General features: G+C 40.1%; 1 protein-coding gene and 1 non-coding gene across 3 annotated transcripts in view; both read left to right on the top strand.

Annotated features, from left to right (window-relative positions):
- LOC126297776 (sorting nexin lst-4) overlaps nucleotides 1-20,013 on the top strand; it is a 91,579-nt gene that overhangs the window by 24,740 nt on the left and 46,826 nt on the right. For both annotated transcript variants that reach the window (XM_049988954.1, XM_049988955.1), the window contains exon 4: nucleotides 12,708-12,846. In XM_049988954.1, the coding sequence (XP_049844911.1) occupies nucleotides 12,708-12,846 (139 nt within the window). The remainder of the gene's footprint in view (nucleotides 1-12,707; nucleotides 12,847-20,013) is intronic.
- On the top strand, nucleotides 7,153-7,227 carry Trnas-cga (transfer RNA serine (anticodon CGA)). Its single transcript has one exon. It is a non-coding gene; the product is annotated as a tRNA-Ser (tRNA).

Below are 20,013 nucleotides of genomic sequence, written 5' to 3'. Positions count from 1 at the left end.
ATCACATGTACTTTCTCATGATGCACTTTTCTTGATATGGTTACCAGAGGTAAACTGTACTATAATGTACTTGCAATGTACATAGGGAAGGTTTCAGAATAGCATACACATAGCAGTAAGATCGATAGGGTAATTTAATCTGGTTAGAAACATGTTCCAACAAGAGTCTTGTAGAAGTTGGGTGGAGACATAGGAGTCTACATTGGAGGTCTTGAAAGTGTCTCTCTTTTTCCATACAATTTCATCTGCGTAGCTGTGTGATGTAAAACCAGTTTTTTTTTAAATGTAAAAGCATTTTTAATTGCTGGTACACTTAATGAATGAATTTGTCAGTACAGATGTTTGTTTCCGAGGCTGTAACTGGGAGAGCATATAAATTTGAAGAGATAGTGATTATGGAAATGGAGATACCCTCTCGATGTGTGAATATTTGCTTGAAAAGAAATAATGTTGGATTTTGGAAAAGGTAGTTTGTTGGCAATGTTAGTCAAACTGTTAGAGAAAATGTTCACGTTCGCTACATGGGCCTGCCTGTCCTGGGTGTCGGAGAGAGCTCTCTAGATAAATTAAGGTGGTCTTGTAAGAGGAAGCCATTCTTTTTCCCTTGGCTGTATAAATTAACCCATTCCTTTTTGTAGTTAGACACGTGTTAAAGCAGGATTCACATGCTTCAGTATTTACAACCTTCGTGGCCTTATACACTGTAGGCTTTTATGAATGGTGTTTATTTCAGTTAAATTTCTGGGTTGAGAAGCTGTGTTCAATGTGTAAAATTATTCCCTTATGTTTTGTCTCAGACAGTGGATGTAAAATGGCAACTGCATCAAGGGCTTGAGCAGTCCCTGCATTTATAGTACTGTATAGTAGGCACCACCATTTGTCGTGTTATGCTGATTGCGTGGCTAGCTCTGGATGGTGTCATCATTATCTATTAAAAGTAACAGATGTCATTCTGTTGGCACAAAGTTGACATCGATATTTCGTCTAACTTAACACTTTGTCTGGTAGGGGCCTTCTAGTTGACCAGATTTGTGCTGACCGTGACCTCAATGACGATACTCATACCCACTTCAGTGCGGCTCATAGCATAATATGATAATCTCTTCCCCCAGTCTTGTGGCTTCACGGTATTGGTCACTCACTACACAATCTTTGTGACAGTGACCACTCTACAGTGATGTAGTTGCTTCCATGCCATCACCAGGTGGACTGACTACCTCATTAGATGCTTCAGAGCGCCAGTTGGCAGTTGTATGCATCTGCTGTTTCCTTCACTCAGTCTGTCAGATTGCAACGATGTCTCCCATGTGATCACTCGTGCACCAGAATTGCTAATTCCCATTTCTACAAGTCCCATACACTGCAGGCCGATGCCGTGGCAGACCAAACACATTGCAGTAGCTGTTTATGATTGCCAAAGTGGCCTGCAGCGTTTTAAGCAATATCCTTCACAGGCAAATATTGTCACTTTAAATGAATTTGTGCTAAGGCTCATTACCTAATTAAATGTGGTGGGGAGTGCTGTCTCTCCTCCCTGGAAGTGTGTGCCTCATCATCCCAGTTGTGGACCAGGCTCCACAGTGCTCTTGTCTGCCAATGATAAACAACTGTTCTGGGTCTTGTCCTTCAGGTTGGTCTTTATACCAATAAATCAGACCATGCTGAACACCCTACGACCCACTTTGCAACTGCCTTGGCATCCTCTTCTTACCTGTCTGCCTTTCTTCTGCATAAATGATAAGTTAAAGACATTCCCCTGTTTCACTCTCTGCCAAGTCAAATCTTATAATGAATTTCTTACTGACTGGAAACTGCTTAAACTTCATCCTGCAACATGGTCCCAAGTTGTATGTTTCTAGACAGCTACCAACCCATTAGCCTCCCAAATGTGCTATGCAAACTGCTTGAAAGGATGGTTGCTTGCAGTTTCCCTTATCAGTGTGGTTTCTGGAAGAGATGATTGACAACCGACCATTTGGTCCAGTTGTAAATGGCAATCACAGGCTTTCTCTAAATCTCAACACCTCATTGCAGTTGTTTTTGGACCTACATAAGGCATACAACACTGCATGGTGCCATCACATTTTACTTACCCTCCATGACTAGGGCTTTTGAGGCTCCCTATTGATTTTTGTCAGTTCTTATCCCATAGGCTGTTCCAGGTTTGAGTTGGTACTTTGCTCAGCCCCCATAGGGATCTGCCCTGACAAGGAGAAGGCCTCTGAAATGGCCAACTGATTCAGCTCATTTGTCAGGTAACTTGTGTACACCTAAACTAAGACTGAGATATTTTAGCACACTACCTCCCCACTTTTGAGAAAACCACCCCTGAAGCTCATGATGTGCAGTGTACTCAGAATTTGATGGGTTTGATAGATAATTCAGAACTGAACATTTTTCATAAAATATGTTGGGTCTGAAAACACACTTTTTTCCCTAGATATTGAGGAAAGAAACTCTGACTGCCACTTGTGGACACTGTTGCTGTTGTAAACACTGTTCAGTGCGAGCACCACTGGTGTAGTGACAAAGTACTCTGACTGGGGGGACCAGAGAACATGTTTGAATCTCAAATATACTTTTTTTCATTTGTGGTGTTTGCATTTAAAAACTGATGGAAATAGGTTTGTTTAGTAAGGCAAGCAAATCAATAAGGAATAACAACACAGATGGCAAACAAATTAAAATCTTGGTTATTTTATAACGATCCATGCACTCACCATGTTAAAAGTCCTTATTGATCTTTCAACAACTGAATGGATGGTACTTTCCAGGTAAACATTCGAAACAAATCTACTTGTGACACCAAGAATATCTAAAGAATGAAATCTTCATGCAACTACGTCATTCCTTATGACGATTCGGCAGAAAACAAACTTGGTTTACATTTAAAAATATTTCTTTTCTGGGAATTTTGTTATGTAACATGCATACAATAAAATGACCTAAAATTGGTGCTGAAAGATAATGAATTGTGCTATGAATCATTATTGGATTGGTGTGGTAGTGCAATTCTCAAAGTTTTTTGAGAAGCACATTGCAATTTTGGAGCCTCGAAATAGTTTTTTTACATGGTGATAAAGACACACATCCACATGGCTGTCACACAGCTGGCAGCAATACTTTTACCATCCATGTTGGTTGACCCATGTTGTCTGTAAAGAAGGTATCAAATAAGGTTATTAGTTTGTCCACCCCAGGAACCTAATAAGAGACAAAACTTAGCAGCAATATATGGTTTTACAATGTTCTCAAGACAAGTTTTGGAAATTCAATTTGTCAATTTCCCAGATTTAGAGCAAGCTGTGTAAACATTTTTTAACAAGTCGGTTAAACAAGTGGTCTTTTCTATAACCTGAGGACCAAATTTTATCATTTTGTTTTGTGTAACTACAAGAAAACTTTAGGCAACAATTTTCCAGAAACTGTGATGAAATATTGTGCCATGTATGAATGTTTTTTGTATACTACCAAGTGCAACAAGGATTCGCTTTTATCCCTTATGCGGTAATGTCCATCAAATGTTTGTCCAATACTCACATTCTGTGTGGTCAGTGTTTATCACGTCATCACAATTAAAACTGTAATAAGTGACACAGTGTGCATGCTGACAAGTGCTGCCATTTTCTGTATAGCTTTGATATTTTCTTCTTCCTTCTGTGGGACTTACTTTGGGGTGTCTTGCTGCTGAATTTTATACTCGGATATGAAATTACTTACGTAAGATGATGCAGCAAGCATACATTCCATGTCAATCATATGTTGAAGGGTTGCATGTGCAGTCCACTGCTAGAGTTTTCTCATTGTCACATCCTCATTAAGATGCAAAGAGTCAAATCAATTGAATAGTTATTTATTTATTGACTGACTGGTATTTATTGTATCTTGTCCCTCTATTAACGATAGCACTCTCCCACAACTTTATTAGGGTTGCTGTCGCTCCGTTAGTTTGGAATGTTTCCAAGTTCCAATTTGGATGCTTCTCAGCTAATGTACTGCTTTTACTGTTACCTCAAAGGGTATAGATTCATGGTTAGATCATTCGGTAAATGGTTGATAATACTCATCCATCATGGACATTTCCAAAATGTTATGACCGATACCAGATTTACTAATTTAGACAACTGAATTACTGTTGTCTTCATGATACAGTTAATGCAACATAAACAAATCATCTTGTTCTTCAGCTCACAGTCGCATGATGATAGCAACCTACTTCCACTTGTGCATTGATAAGACATCTGCCACGAAACAGTCGCACAAACCAAAGAACAGCTTTGGTCACTTCCCGTTTGCTGTTGTCGGAGATAGGCTCTCGAATATTTGTTTCCGAGTTGGATGTAGGCAGAACATCATTAAGGTTGTGAAACTGAAAAATTGCAAAACACACTGGATACTACTGTATAAACAAAAAGTGACACTTTAGAAATTACCTACTGCACATGTCATGTTACTTACAGAAGATCATTATATTACTCCACAAAACCTATTTCATTCTACAGATGTACAATAAACATTCACTAGAAGTACACTTGACGTTAACAACAGACTAATTATGGATGACAGATCATTCTGATTGACATATGTAAGGTTATTTCTGGAAGCCCTCACTTCTCAGAGTTGAGAACTAAGATATGAAGAACAGACAATGAGAATAACATAACTGTTGCTTCACACTTTCTGCCCCCTATGCCTTGCAGTTAACAAGTGTTCATCTGTGGTCCCTTGTGGCGAAGTCGCTGCAGTCTTAAAATTGTTTTCATACAAAGGTGTTTAAAATTGTAATTCTATATAAATCCAAGTTGTTTCAGAATTTATTTGCATACCTAATTATTCCTTATTGATTAACTTACCTTATTACCCCTCAAATTTCTACAAATTCAGATTCATAAAAAAGAGTGCAAAGTGTATTTGAGATTAGAACACCCAAGTTTTCTGCTCCCTAGTCAGATGCCTTGGTCACTACACCATCAGTGCTTGTGTTGAAAAGTGTTTACAATTAGGGGTACATGAGCGACTAAGTTAAAAGCTTCATTCCTAAATTTCTATGAAAATGTGTGATTGGAGACCACAGATACGTCGATGGAAAAATGGTCAGTTATCAATTAAATATCAATCCCATCAGATTTGTCTAGACTGCGCATCACGAATGTCAGGGATGGTTTTAGTTTGTATGCAAGCAACTTGCAAATGTGAGCAGGCTCGGCTGGCACATGAGGCCTTCGTGCGTGTGTGCACATGTCACACTTTCTCATTGTCATCAGTGTGCTGGCGACCTCTGTGGGGGCTGCTGGCTCCCATGCACTGTATGTCAACAATATTTGCACTTTGTATAGCTTCCACTCGGCCGTGGTTGAATGCCAACACAAAGGTGTCATCTGATGGGCCTCTGCGTGGCCCCTTTCCCATGGTTACCGTTTCTCTCCTGCAGAAGTGCAGCTCTTGCATTTCTGTCATAATATCACTTCTCGTCCTGTCCCTGAACTCTACTTGGGTACGCAGCATGTGGAAGTTTTTGGCACAGTCCTGTTTTCTGGGCTTTCTTTTTGATAAAAAACTGACTTGGCTGCCCTATGTTCATCAACTAAATACTAACTGCATGTGGAAGCTTAACGCTGTGTGTTTCCTTGCCCATATCCTATGGGGTGCAGATTGTGCTAATCTTCTCTATCTTTACAATACTTGGTCTCTTCATAACTGGACTATGGTTCCCTGGCTTATGCCTCAGTTGCAGTGTCAGCTTTGAAATTCTTAGACGTGGTCCATCATTATGGATTTCGTCTGGCAACTGGCATCTTTTGAACTAGTCCCATCGAGTGTCTCCTTCCCAAAGTGGGTATCCTACCTCTTCAGTTGTGACGGTACCAATTCTTGGTCTCTTGTGTAGTTGCCATTCAACAGTTTCCTGATCCTCCATAGTATCCCATTCTTTTTGCTTATCTGTGGTTTTGACCTTCTGACACTTGCTCTTGGGTGGGATTACTACTTGGAATGTGCCTCACAGCCATCTTCTAGGATCTCTGTCTCGCCTCCCTGGAATGTACTTTCTCATGCACCCCCCTCCCCCTCCCTCTTCCCCCTCCTACCCGTCCTACCCCTGTTGGCTGGTGCAGACTTAGGACTGATCTATTTAATGGCCCTAAAGTATGTGGCCCCCATGGCCTTTCTGCATTTGTTACATTCAGTTCTTCAGGAGATTTAGGGTGCTACAATTTTTTATACTGGTGCCTTAAAAATGTGGATAAGACGACGGGATATGCTTGTTCGTCCCCTGCCAGTCAGGAACACCAATTGTGCCAGGGACAAGTAGTGTTTTTATAGTGGAGCAGATAGCCATTAGAGGCCAGCAGTTTATTAAACTGGCCTCCCTCGACACATTTTAACACTGTGCCATCCAGTGACATCGCAGTGGTGTCATGCGTGAAATAGCCATCAACGGCCGGTGCTACGCAGTTGTGTCGTGAGCGTAGTATCGCCCAGTGGCTGGCAACAGCAGTTTAGTATGTTTTGCATTCTGTTGGTATTTTGTTTAGGTAACAATAAGTTACACATGTCAACAAGTTTTTTTGTTTTTGTAAGTACTTGTGCTCTTTCATCATGGCAGACAAGTGATGATAAGATTACTTATGATGAATGCGCGGATGACTTGAGCAATTAGGAAGACATTGGAAATAAAAAAAATTGGGAGACTCGTCAGAAGATAGTGAAATATGTCCCAGAAGAATTCGGCAAACGCTACGGTTGCCAACTGATTCGGGCGAATCAGACGAAGACGACGGTGCCCAGTGGTCAGACTTTGATTTACTGAGGATCAGTAATAAATTTGAAGGATATCCAGGTGCTAACATATTTCCCAAAGACACAGAGCATACAAGATACCGCAGAGTTGTATATTGGGAATGATCTATTTGAATATATAAGCAACGAAGCCAACAAGTACTACAGTCAGAATTACAGTGGAAGGAAACTGGATAAAAAAATGACAAATTTGTCAGTGTTATGGGACCCGAACTTAGAAAATGGTTTGGGCTTGCTATCCTTATGGGGGAGGGGGCAAGGCTCAATGTTTATTGGTCAACAAATCTGTTAACAGACACAATGAGGAGACGAGGTAATGGCAGAAGTAAAGCTGTGGGTACCGGCCGTGAGTCGTGCTTCGGTAGCTCAGTTGGTAGAGCACTTGCCCGCGAAAGGCAAAGGTCCCGAGTTCGAGTCTCGGTCGGGCACACAGTTTTAATCTGCCAGGAAGTTTCAGACACAATGATATTTCACAAAACGATGTCCTGCAACCGATTCAGAAAAATATTATCATTTTTACGTTTTTCCGACAACAATAATAAACCGGATAATGCTGACCAGCTTTTCAAAGTGCAATTCGTAATTGATTATTTTTCCAAAAAGTTTAATCAAACTTTTAATCTAAGTCAAAACATCTCAGCTGATGGAGTGATACCATGTTGTGGACATTTAATTTTTAAAGTTTGCAATCTGTTGAAAATTATGAAATATGGGATATGTTTCCTCATTCAAGATATATTCCGGTGCTGGACAGCCTTCAGCAAAAACATCAATAGAACTATTGACACCTTCTTATGGAAAGTGTCATCACCTCTACATAGATAATTATTATAACAGTTAGAACTTGCAGTGAAGTTACTTGAAATGAAAATTAGTTTGTGGAGCAATACGACAAAGTAGAGGATTTCCGGAAAAATTAAAGCGAGCAAAAGTCAATGTGTTTGAAGCTTGTCATCAATGGAGAAATGAAGTACTCGCACAGGTATGGAGAGCTTCGAAAACTATAATGATACTAATGATGTCTACAATATATAATGCCACTTCGACTGACACTCAAGATGTAGGAAAACCAACTACACAATAAAAAAGCCTGAAAGTGTATTAGAATACAACAAATACATGAAAGGAGTGCAGTGGATAGACCAATATTTCTGTTGTTACACTATATACAGAAAAACTGTAAAATGGTCAAAAAGACCATGTACCTGCTTCTGAGCAAAACTCTGAGGCTGCCGCTACATTGCATACATCTCGTCATGATCTGGTCGACAGACTTTGCGGTCACATAAAGCAACACCTAACTAATACTTATTTCCGAAATGTATAAATGAAAATGAAGAAACTTCCATGTATGTTCCAAAAACAAAAAAGAACAACAAAAAACTTAAATGTGCAAGTCTTGTGTAGTTGCGTTACGTCTTGGACTGTTTTGCTGCATATCATATGAAAGAGAAATACTAAGTACCAAAGGCAATGAAAATAAACAAATATATGAAACAAAACAAATTTTGTATTTATTTACGTATGTATATCTTCAAAATATCATGAAAATAGGGAAACAGGATTGAGAACTTATGAGAACTAATGATGAGATTAGTAAAACTGAACAACGTATAATCTCCCAGTGTCAAGAACGGCTGGCAACAACCCAGGTATTCAGAATTAATGCTGTTGGCACCAAACGAAATAAATTTGTCAAGATGTGTGGACGGCAAATGTTAATATGTAGTGACTAAATGATTAGTCTTTAGGTCATTGAGCAATGTTACACGTGTCGCTCCGTGATCTCCATTATTCATCACCTTCTCTCTGAACTTAGTTATACTGACTGCTCAGTTGTCCTTATCTGGGTCTCAAGTCATGTGGGTATCCCAGGGAATGAACTGTATGACCGTTTGGGTAGAGGAGCGATTACTAACCCCCCCCCCCCCCCCCCCCGCCCCTCTGCTGCCCCCCTCCCATGCAAATATCTCTCTCTCTCTTCTCCCCCCTCTCCCACCCACACCCACCCCTACCCCCTCCACTCGGAGATGGAATGACATCTGTTTGGGTGCTGCCCCCACTAATAAACTCTGCACTATCTAGGAGACTACTGCTGCATGGCATTCTTCCTCCATTCCTCGTAGAAGGAAACCACAATCCTTCGTCGCCTCCACATTTGCCATACCAGGCTAACTGATATTTTTATTTTATGTAAGAAGCAACCCCCACATTGTAGTTGTGGAGCATTCGACAGTAGCTCATATCCTGGTGGAATGTTCTCTTCATCTGGCCCTCCATGCTAAAAATGGCCTTCTGAATTATTTGCCTGAAATACTGCTGGCCATCTCTGTTGTTGGTGTGGTTTTCCCTCTCCAGATATGGGATTTTAAGCTACCTTCAGGTTAGCCTCCTTGACCAGCTCAGTATTTCATCTTTCTCTTACTCTGTATTAATTGGTTTTGACCGCATTGCATGCAGAGTCCTGTGGTCACCCACCTGCTGTCTTAGTTATTTGTTTACTCTCGTTCATATTATTGATGGTCCCAATGATGTCCATTACTTTTTAGCCTTCTCACTTCTATTGTTCTGACTCTGCTGGCTTGAAGACATTCTTTCCCCTGTAGCTGGCTTTGCCCTTCATCAGTTTGGGAGGGGTAGGATGCAGGATGGGGCTTTTCTCCCCATTGGGTGAGCCCTTGGGAGACTCCTTGTGTACAAACTGGCCCAATCCATACTCATCTGTAAATTCTGTCTCAGTTCTGGTATCTCTATTGCCTTCAACACCTTGGTCTTACTGCACCTACATACTTTCATCAGAAAATGTACTAAGCAGACATCACAGATTATGGCTGAACTACCCCTGGGTTGAGGGTCTGATGACCCTGATGTTTAGTCCCTCAACCCCTAGTCAGTCAACAGACACAAAGGAGTATTAACACCCACTTAGCTGAACATGAAAGGAACTGCCATCTGGGACATACTGACAAATTGGCCATAGCAGGACATGTTTTCAGAGGTGGAAACCAAAATATAAAATTCAGTGAGATGAGAGATTTAGCAAAGACACTACATTATCATTCATATGTGTATAGAGAGGGTATAGAGATTGACAAATACCATAGTAATTTTGATAGAGATAAAATATGGATGTTGACTTTGCACCAGTAGAATGAAATAGGTTACTTTTTAATTGGGAATGATGTTGAAGCATAGAAATTTGTTAACATTGAGTTTAAATTTAAGTGTCAGGAAGTAGTTTCTGAAAGTATTTGTATGGAGTGTAGCCATGTATTGAAATGAAACGTGGACGATAAATAGTTTAGACAAGAAGAGAATAGAAGCTTTCGAAATGTGGTGCTACAGAAGAATGCTGAAGATTAGATGGGTAGATCACATAGCTAATGAGGAGGTATTGAATAGAATTGGAGAGAAGAGAAATTTGTGGCACAACTTGACTAGAAGAAGGGATTGGTTGGTAGGGCATATTCTGAGGCATCAAGGGATCACTAATTTAGTATTGGAGGGCGGAGGGTAAAAATCATAGAGGGAGACCAAGAGATGAATACACTAAGCAGATTCAGAAGGAAGTAGGTTGCAGTAGGTACTGGGAGATGAAGAACCTTGCACAGGATAGAGTAGCATGGAGAGCTGCATCAAACCAGTCTCAGGACTGAAGACCACCACCACCACCACAACAACCACAACAACCACAACAACAACAACAACAACAACAACAATAATAACATTGACCATGGAATCTCATCCCACAAATTTTGACTAAACCTTTACTTATGAGCCACAGAAAATTACAATTTTTGTACTCATATTGTCAAAAAGTGTTAATTTTAAATAATACAGGGTGATCAATCCTTAATAACACCTGGCAGGCTTTTGTTGCCTAGCCAGTGGGCAGTGGAACTAATGGATAGTATAGCTCTACTCCATTGTGAGGCCCTTATTTGTGCTGATAGCACGTGTTTATTAGGTGTCATAATACTGTGTATTGAGTGAAAGTGTCTAAAGTGAAATGGCAAAAATACAGGTATTCTGTTTGTGAAAGGGTATTCGTGACCAATTCATAAGTGTGTGTAGAGAGAGAGAGAGAGAGAGAGAGAGAGAGAGAGAGAGAGAGAGAGAGTGTGCGTGCGCGCATTAAAGTTTCTAATCAGAGTATGATTCATTGATTGATAAATAAGTTACACAAGACGGGAAGAATTCTTGAGAGGAAATATAGGTAATTGTGTACAGTCCACACAGCAGAAACTCTGGTTAATGTTGGGCATGCTCTGTAAAAGACCACCTAGAAAAGCAGTTAGACATATTTTCCAGCAAATGGGAATTTCCTATGGCTGTGTCCAAATGGCTACAAAGTTACTGAAATTACACCTCTACAAAATAACTGCAACACAGGTCCTTAAACTGGCTGACTCTGTATTTAAAAAAAAAAAAAAAAAAAAAAAAAAAAAAAAAAAAAAAAAAAAATCTGTTTTGAAATGGATGTTGAACAGGGTGTATAATGGAGAAATTGACCATCACCTATCGTTAGTTTCAGGCAAATTGTGGTTCTACAGAAATGAATACATTAATTCACAGAACTATTATTGGAGTGAATGTAATATGCGAGGCTACCCTGCATGATGAAAAATAGGAGTGTGGTGTGCTATTAGTGGTGAGAGTGTAATAGGCCCAGTTTATTTTTTCTTTTAGGAATTGTTTACCAGTGAGAGATATGTGGAAACATTTTGTGGCCTTTTTTTCACCCCCCCCCCCCCCCCCCCCCCCGAATTAATTGAGAAAAAATGTTTTCACATCGTTTCAGCAGAACTCTGCGAGAGCACATGCAACCAACTTATCATTGGAGGAAATATGTGATGTGTTTATAGGTAGTTAGTTATCACTAACAACTTAGGGTCTCTTTGTTACTCTGACTTAACCTCCCTGCAGTTTTATCTCCTGGGGCCCATTAAAAAAAAGTGTACAAATCAAATCCAAACATTTTAGATGAGCATAAAGCAAACATTTGTCAAGAAATTCCCACCTTTTTCTGAGAACAGCAGTGTAATGAACAGTTTCCTTAGCAGTTGTCAGAAATGCTTCAGCAACATGAGTTCCAGCATCTCCTTGCTTAATGTACAGGAGTACTTTTATTTTTAAGAGTTACTTTTCATATATTAGAAATAAATGACGCGATGAACTGTATTTACTGCAGACCTCCTGTCACCCATACTGTGGGTGAAGCAACCGGCCCACCACCCACCTGTACACTACGAAAACAGTTGTGTTAAAAATTGTTCACAATGTATATGCTCAGTTAGATAATACTTTCTGAATTATGTTAATAAAGTTTTGTGTGCTTTAGGATTATCAATATCATTGGTCATATATCAGTGGTAAGATAAACTCTGCTCTGTAATACCTCTTGGATTAACAATACTTGTGAAACTGTAAAAAAAAGTCAGCAAATTTTGAGACCTGTGCAGTTATCTTTTTACTATGCTCAGATTTAGCTTTCATTCTAAAAAGCACTGAAATCCAGTCTTAAATTTTTTTGTGCTGCAAGTTTGTGATAACTGTGTTGAGGCACTTATGTTTACCACCTTTTGGATTTAAAATTCCTGTTCTACTTACTTCTTTCAGAGATTGTAAGGTAAGACACTCCTTGCATATGAAAATTTTGCTCAATTTTCATTATTATGATTAACTGATGAGTAGTTATATTTTCAGTTCTATGATGTCACATTTTATTTGCTCATTGTGCTTCTGTTGCTATGATTAAAATGAAGTAATTCTTTTATTGATTGTGTTAATCATACAGGACTCAAAGCTGTGTCGTATAAACACACAAGTTGCTGTAAGAGTGTGTTTCAATGTGGATGCAGTTTTGAAAATGTAAAACCCATCATTGGGTCTATATCTTTTTTTTACAGTCATTTGAAGGAAATGATTACTGGGATGATGAGTGGGATGATGACTCGGAAGGTGGTGGAACTCAATCGGGTGGGCCACCTAATGCACCCTCAACTCATATACACAAAGTGGGAAGTGCTGGGGATATTAGTTCAATGGGTAAGTAGTGATTATTTGGACACATCTATGTAGCACCTGCACTGTTTTTTTTTTTTTTTTTTTTTTTTTTTTTGTGTGTGTGTGTGTGTGTGTGTGTGTGTGTGTGTGTGTGTGTGTGTGTGTCATATTGGTGATAGCTCAAAAGTTAACTACCAGAACTGGTGCAAGATTAATTCCAACATGAAACTGCAGAACAACACACTCAAGCTTTGAAAGAGTCATTCCTTTAACAAGAAGTATGATGTAAAAGAGCAGCAGGTTAACTGACTGTCAGAACCCTGAAACAAAAGATACTGCAGATAGGAGAATAATGATATGGAAGAAAGCAACTCATCTTGAATAAGATACATTTCATTGTGTAAGCCCGAGATCTGTCTCCACTGTTATATCCCTGGGAGCACTCGAATCAGTTTGTGTTGTTAGTGCTTCTATGTTTTACGGATTGAAGTGGTGCAGTGGTAAAGACACTGGACTCTCATTTGCAAGGAGGGGATTTTTGAATCTCCATCTGGATAGCCAGATTTAGGGTTGCCATTGTTTCAATAAACTGTAGCAAATGGTGGGATCATCCCTTTGCGAAGGACATTGTACATTTCTTTTCTCATTTTGGAACCATTTGGAGCTTATTTCTTATCCCTGATGATATTGTCGTGTGCTATACGTTAACCTTAATCTTAGTACTTCCTTGCTTACATATTTTATAACGTAAAAGAAGTTGATAGCATTATTGATTTGTTTCGGGGGAAAATATCCTCATAGATGTATATTGATGATCTGTGAGACTTATTAAGCATTTGTAATGTAATGTAAATTAAATTTACTGTATGCTAAGGGTGCTTTCTATTTGACGCATTACTAGATTTTTGAAGGAGTGGCGCTCTTATACTCACATACATTTGGAATAATCTGAGTTGCCTTCATATAAGCAGTCTGTAACATGTCGTGGAATATTATTAGATTCCTCACTGAATGTACAATGTGCTTAAAAATAGTTTAACAAGATTATATCTCACACAAATGGAGGAGGATACATTGGGTAAATTTTAACTTGTGCATGGGACTAATATGTTTTTACTTTCGTGAAGAAATGTGATTTTGTGTGATACCTTGTGGTAATTCTTACAATTAAGTTTAGGTTCAAAGTTTTCATTTACCTTTCACAATTGTTTTAATGTGCTCCCTCTCCCCTTCCTCCCCCCCCCCCCCCTCCCCAACTGAACTTACAACAAACATCCAGACAGTAATGAAACTCAACTCTTACTTTCGCGAGCATGTCTTGTGATTGCTATATGGTGCTGCAGTCCACTCATATATATTGGAGACACACAAATGGAGTCTTTCACAACTCCCTTTCTCCCCATCCCCACCCAATAACAAAAATCACTGTGGATCAAGTTACCATGGAAGTTGTTAATGCAGTGAGATATCTGTACTCCACTTATGGCCAATGTAGTGCCATACTATTGACATAAATAGTGCCTCACGGTTGTAACTGAAATGCTGCTGTTAAAATAAGGAATGCAAAACAGCCTTTTCTTGCCATATTATTGCCATCTAGATTCAGTGCACATTGGGTAATAAACACGTGAGATAATTGTGCCAGGGGCTTCTGGCAGTAACTTAATACTGATGCCAAGGTAGAATTTGTTTTTATATGTATGTAAAAACTTGCTGCAAGTGTCTATCGTAATTCATATAGAAGATACAGTCTTGTGAAATTGTATGCCTCTGTTCAAAATACAGAGTTCTGCAGATTTACCCTTGGTAAATTCTTGTAAGAATTGAAATTTGTCACACACACACACACACACACACACACACACACACACACACTCACACTCACACTCACACTCACACGCGAGCGTGTCTCGCTCACACGCTCGCTCACCTCACCATTCTGAATGCGGTACAGATGACTCACTTTTCCACAGCTACAGGGTCTTTTTCAGCTATTGATCTTCACTTTTGTTCCTCAGCTATTTTAGATTCAGTTAAGTGGGAAGTGGCTCCAGATTTAAATTCTAGTGACCACGTTCGAGTGTGGATTTGTCTGCCGTCTAGGACAGTGACCAGCAGGAGACCATGCAGGTGGATGATACAAAGGGCAAATTGGTTACAGTACAGTTAGGCTATTTTTAAATGAAAGGATTGTGCACAAGAGGCGGTGGCCCATATCACTCATGAGATCCAAAGGGCTGCTGCAGAGGCCATCCCCAGGTCTAGTAACCACCTCGGACGACAGTCTGTACCTTGGTGGAATGACAACTGTCGATTGGCAATCAGGGCCAGACGGGCAGCTCTTTGGAACTTCGAATGGTGTCCAACTACAGACAATCTTCTTGTCTCCAGGTCTGAGAGCACATGCAAGGCGAGTGAGGAAAGAATGGAAGAGGGCTTCCTGGAGGGAATTCATGATTTCTATTAATCAGTCCACTTCCGCTGCGTGGGTTTGGGAATAAATAAGATGGATTTCAGGCAAGGGTAGTCCACATCCCCTTATGGCCTTGTCAAATAATGGTGTCTTGGTGGACACGTCAGAAGAGATGGCTCACGTTTTCGCTGAACGTTTCTTTACTGTTACCAAGTCATCCAGACAAGCTCCTGCTGTTCAGGTATTCTGTCGGACTGCAGAGATGACGAAGCTAAATTTTTTTCTCATGTAATGAAGTAGTCTACAACCTTCCATTCTCCATGCGGTAACTGGAATCAGCTTTATCTGCAGCCAGAGATACTGCTCCAGGACCTGATGAGATCCATTATACCATGCTTTGTCATGTGTGCCCTGAAGTGAGAGGTCAGCTTCTCTCTTGTTTCAATCAGATTTGGTTTGATGGACAGTACCCCACGACTTGGAAGGAGGCAATCTTAATTCCATTCTGGAAACCAGGTAAGGACCGTAGCGCCCTTAACAGTTATCGGAGTGTCGCCCTTACTAGTAGTATGGGTAAGACTCTTGAATGCATCGTCAACCGTCGCCTTGTCTGGCTGCTTGAATCCCGAGGTTACCCAAGCTGCTCCCAGTGTTGTTTCAGGCGCTACTGTTTCACTCTTGACAACTTAATTCTACTGGAGACAGTGATACAGGAGTCCTCTTTATGCCAAAACCATTTAGTTTGTGTGTTTTTTGACCTCGAAAAAGCATATGACACTACTTGGAGGTACAACATCCTTCACCAACTTCAAGAATGGGAACTATGTGGATGCCTGCCGCTTCTGATCCAATCCTTTCTCAAGGACAGGCGTTTTTGTTATCGCATCGGTGATACCATATCTGATTGCTATGTTCAGGAGAATGGTGTGCCCTAGGGCAGTGTCCTCAGTGTCACAGTTTGCCATTGCTATCAATGGCATTTCCTGTGCAGTCAGGAGCCCTGTCAAATGCTCTTTGTTTGTGGATGACTTTGCAATCTTCTACTCTTCCTCTGATCTTATGACGATGATGAGGCAGCTGCAGCTAACCATTAGGAGGTTGGAAACCTGGGCCCAGACAACTAGTTTTCGATTCTCACCTGAGAAGACTGTGTGTGTCAATTTTAATCGTGCTCGTGCAACCAGAGCTTACAATGGGGGACTGTATTTTACTTTTTCAAGACATGTTGCATTTTTTGTGTTTACTATGACTTGAAATTAACATGGCTCCCACACCTGAAAGACCTATGAACAAAGGGCTTCCAGTTGTTGAACATTTTGAAATGCCTTGCCGGAAAAACATGGGTAGCTGACAGGTCCCGCCTCCTACAGTTTTATATGGCATTTGTTCGATCACACTTAGACTACGGCAGCGTGGTCTGTGCGTTGAGCTGTCCTTTCTACCGCTGGATGCTGTCCACCATGCAGGCATTTGGATATCGCCTGGAGCCTTTCAGACCAGCCCAGTTTAGAGTCTGTGTACAGAGGCTGGTGAACCATCACTCTGGATTCGGTGACATATCCTTCTGGCTCAACAGGTGCTGAAAATCTCAGCGTCACCCCAGTTGTTGGTATTTAGTTCAGTTATCCAACCCGCCTTCGAATGACTGTTCAGAAATTGGCCCCAAGCGACCAAGCCATTTGGTATACGTGCTATGGCCTGCCTCAAGGATCTGGATCTCTCTGGCATGAAAAAATACACACCCAGGGGTGGAACGCACTGCCGCCTTGGTATCTTCGGAGGCACCAAAGTTATTTTAAGCTTGATGCAGTACCCGAAAAATTGTATTCCAGATATGGTTTTTACAACTTTGTTTTCGTCTATTTTAAGCATGTACCATAGTTTTATCGTTATTTATACAGATGGATCCCAACAGGGGAATGCTCTTGGTTGTTCTGTGGTTTTCCCTGATAGGGTTTTTAAAGTGTGTCTTCCAGAACAATTTATAAATTACGATGCTGAGTTATGACATTCTAATGGAACTGGAGAGTGTTCAGACATCACCATATGAGTCCTCTTGTCTGTTCCGACTTTGTTAGTGCACTGCAAGTGCTTCACCAAATGTATCCGGTAGACCCGCTGATTCAGCTCATCCATGACTGCTTACAGCGGCTCAAACGCCGTGGCAAGGAGGTGATCTATTGCTGGGTACCAGGCCATGTTGGGATACAGGGTAATGACATGGCTGATAAAGTTGCCTAGGAAGCATGTTGGGATGGTGCTGTCCATCAATGTCCCATCCCGTTGCACGCCATTCTCATTTTCTGACAGCATCATGCATCATGCATCAGTGGGTGACTGAATGGTTGCAAGTGTTGGACAACTATCTGCAGTTGCTGAAACTGACCACAAAAGCTTGACGGACTTCATGTCAGCCTTGCCGCTGGAAGGAGATTTTGCTTACCAGACTGCGCATTGGGGGGGGGGGGGGGGGGGGGGGGGGGGGGGGGGGGGGAGAGAGGGAAATATTGTTTTTTATTTGATGCTGTTAAATTTTGTGCAAATAATGCTGGACAAGTCCAAGAATAAGATTTTTAATGGAAAAGAGAGAAGAAGAAGAAGAAGAAGAAGAAGAAGAAGAAGAAGAAGAAGAAGAAGAAGAAGAAGGGAAAAAATTGTAGTCAAGATACATGCAAGGCACACAATAATAATGCACAGACAATAATAATGTACATTGACACCATCATTTATGATACATCTTTTACATCCCTTTGTTTTATGAGGAATTGTTTGTTTCCTCTTGAATATATGCAGGTTGTCAGTATCCTTTTCTTATGTTCATTGTAAACCTATTTCCATACCGAATAACTTCTTTCTGCAATATATTGAAAGTTATTGAGTCATTGTGAAGGCTTTGCTTTTACCATATGCTAATTTTGAATGTTAAGTTTGGGAATGTTTCTTGTAAACAGGTATCATTAGTGAGTAGACATATTGCATGGTGACTGTCAATATCCCAAGGATCTTCAGGAGAAGCGTACAGGATATCTGATTAATAACCCCACAGATCTTCACAATTTGCTTTCTGTAGTTTAAAAAGTTTGACTTTTCTGAATTTCTCCAAAATATTATGCCACAAGAGCTCAGAATGGAAATGTGTGAAATTTGACTTTATTGTTTCCCTATCAACATAGGTCAAAATAGCTCTTAGTGGAAAGCATTCTAAGCTCAGTTTCTTGAGCAGGTGATTCATATGTTCATTCAATCTTGATTAATTATCCATTTGTATCCTTACAAATTTTGTCTGTAGAGTTCCATTAATTTTCTGCTGTTGATATCTGTTTCAAGAGCTTGCTATCTGAAACTGCATTAATTTGTTTTTGTAATGTTAAGTGATAGATTATTTGCATTGAGAATGTCATGGCCTTGATAAAGGCAGTCGCATCACCAGCAAACATTATTGTATTTGCCTTGTTATTTACAGATGCTGGTGGGTCATTAATGCACGCCAACAAGACCAGTGGTCCAAGAATGGAGCCCTGGGGAACATAGTTATTAGGTCTCTACTCAGATTTTGTTGTTCCCACCTGCACCTGTTAGAGCGACTCTTCGATTCTTGTTGTAGAAGAAAGGTGGTTTCTTTGCTGTCATCATGTGAAAAGTTGTATACTGATGTGTTATGTTTCAAAATCAAAAGCTTCAGTAAGGTCACAGAAAATCCTCGCATTTCATTTCATCTAGAATTTCTTTTGAGACTTAATATTGCTCTCTAGGGAGAGCCGATTATGAAAGCCAAACTGGGAGGCTGTGTTAGGTGTTCATATAGCCTGTTATACGCCACCCTTTCAAATATATCTGAAAGAAATGTCAGCAGAGACATTGGCTAGTAGATATGACATGTCTCTCAGCGTCTTTGTGTATTGGCATCACTGCAGCACGTTTTAATCTAGGAGGAGATACACCATCTTTCATACATTGGTTAAACAGATAGCACAGTATGCTGCTGATTGCCACTATATAATTTTGATACCTTGTTTGGAATTTAGTTGTATCCAGAAGAACTGGTGCTTTTTAGGGATCTCACGATTTTTATAGTTTTCATAGTTGTGGATTTGAAGTGCAGTGGCATTGATAGTGTGTGCTGGGTAAGTCTCACTAGTGTTGTGGCTTCTGAGGAAGGCATTGTTTTCTGTTCTTATATTTTCAGCTACAGTGAAAAAGAACTAATTGAATTCTGAGGCTGCCCTTTTCAGATTATTCTGGTTTGTCCCATTTCCATGAACTGTTAGGCTTGATTGTTCTAATTGCTTGTCTGTTAAGATTTTAGAAATTTACTTACAGTGTTTGTTTTGTTATTTGATCTGTTAATTTGCTGTTTATAATGCATATTTTGGTCATCTTGATTACACAATTTAAAATTTTACAGTATCTCTTTATGGTCCTTCTCTTCAAGGTAAAGTTTGCATTTTATTCCAATTTTATTTCCATGATATTCTAATTGCTGGTGTTACCCAGTTTTTCAGCCTCTTACGTATGATTTTATTTTGGTTTGTGTCTGGGCGAAAGCTGTCTACAAAGTGTTTGAGAAATAGGTTTAAAATGAATTAAATTAATGTGTGTGCCATGAGGTAAAGGTTTCTTCTCTCCATCTGCCTGTAATTTTTGTGTAAATCGTGAACTGTATGGCTCTACCAAAAACTGCCTGTGTAATTGAGATGTCTGTAGACTGTTGTTTAAAACGTCTTCTGAAGATGATGTAGAGCGAACACTTCACCCTGCTCTAGCCTGTTGTCTGACATTGGTCTGTCATTACTCTC

Source organism: Schistocerca gregaria, chromosome X (assembly GCF_023897955.1).
Source record: "Schistocerca gregaria isolate iqSchGreg1 chromosome X, iqSchGreg1.2, whole genome shotgun sequence".
Lineage (NCBI taxonomy): Eukaryota > Metazoa > Arthropoda > Insecta > Orthoptera > Acrididae > Schistocerca > Schistocerca gregaria.
The sequence above is the reverse complement of the archived record's forward strand: the minus strand, read 5'-3'. Positions and strand labels throughout refer to the sequence as shown.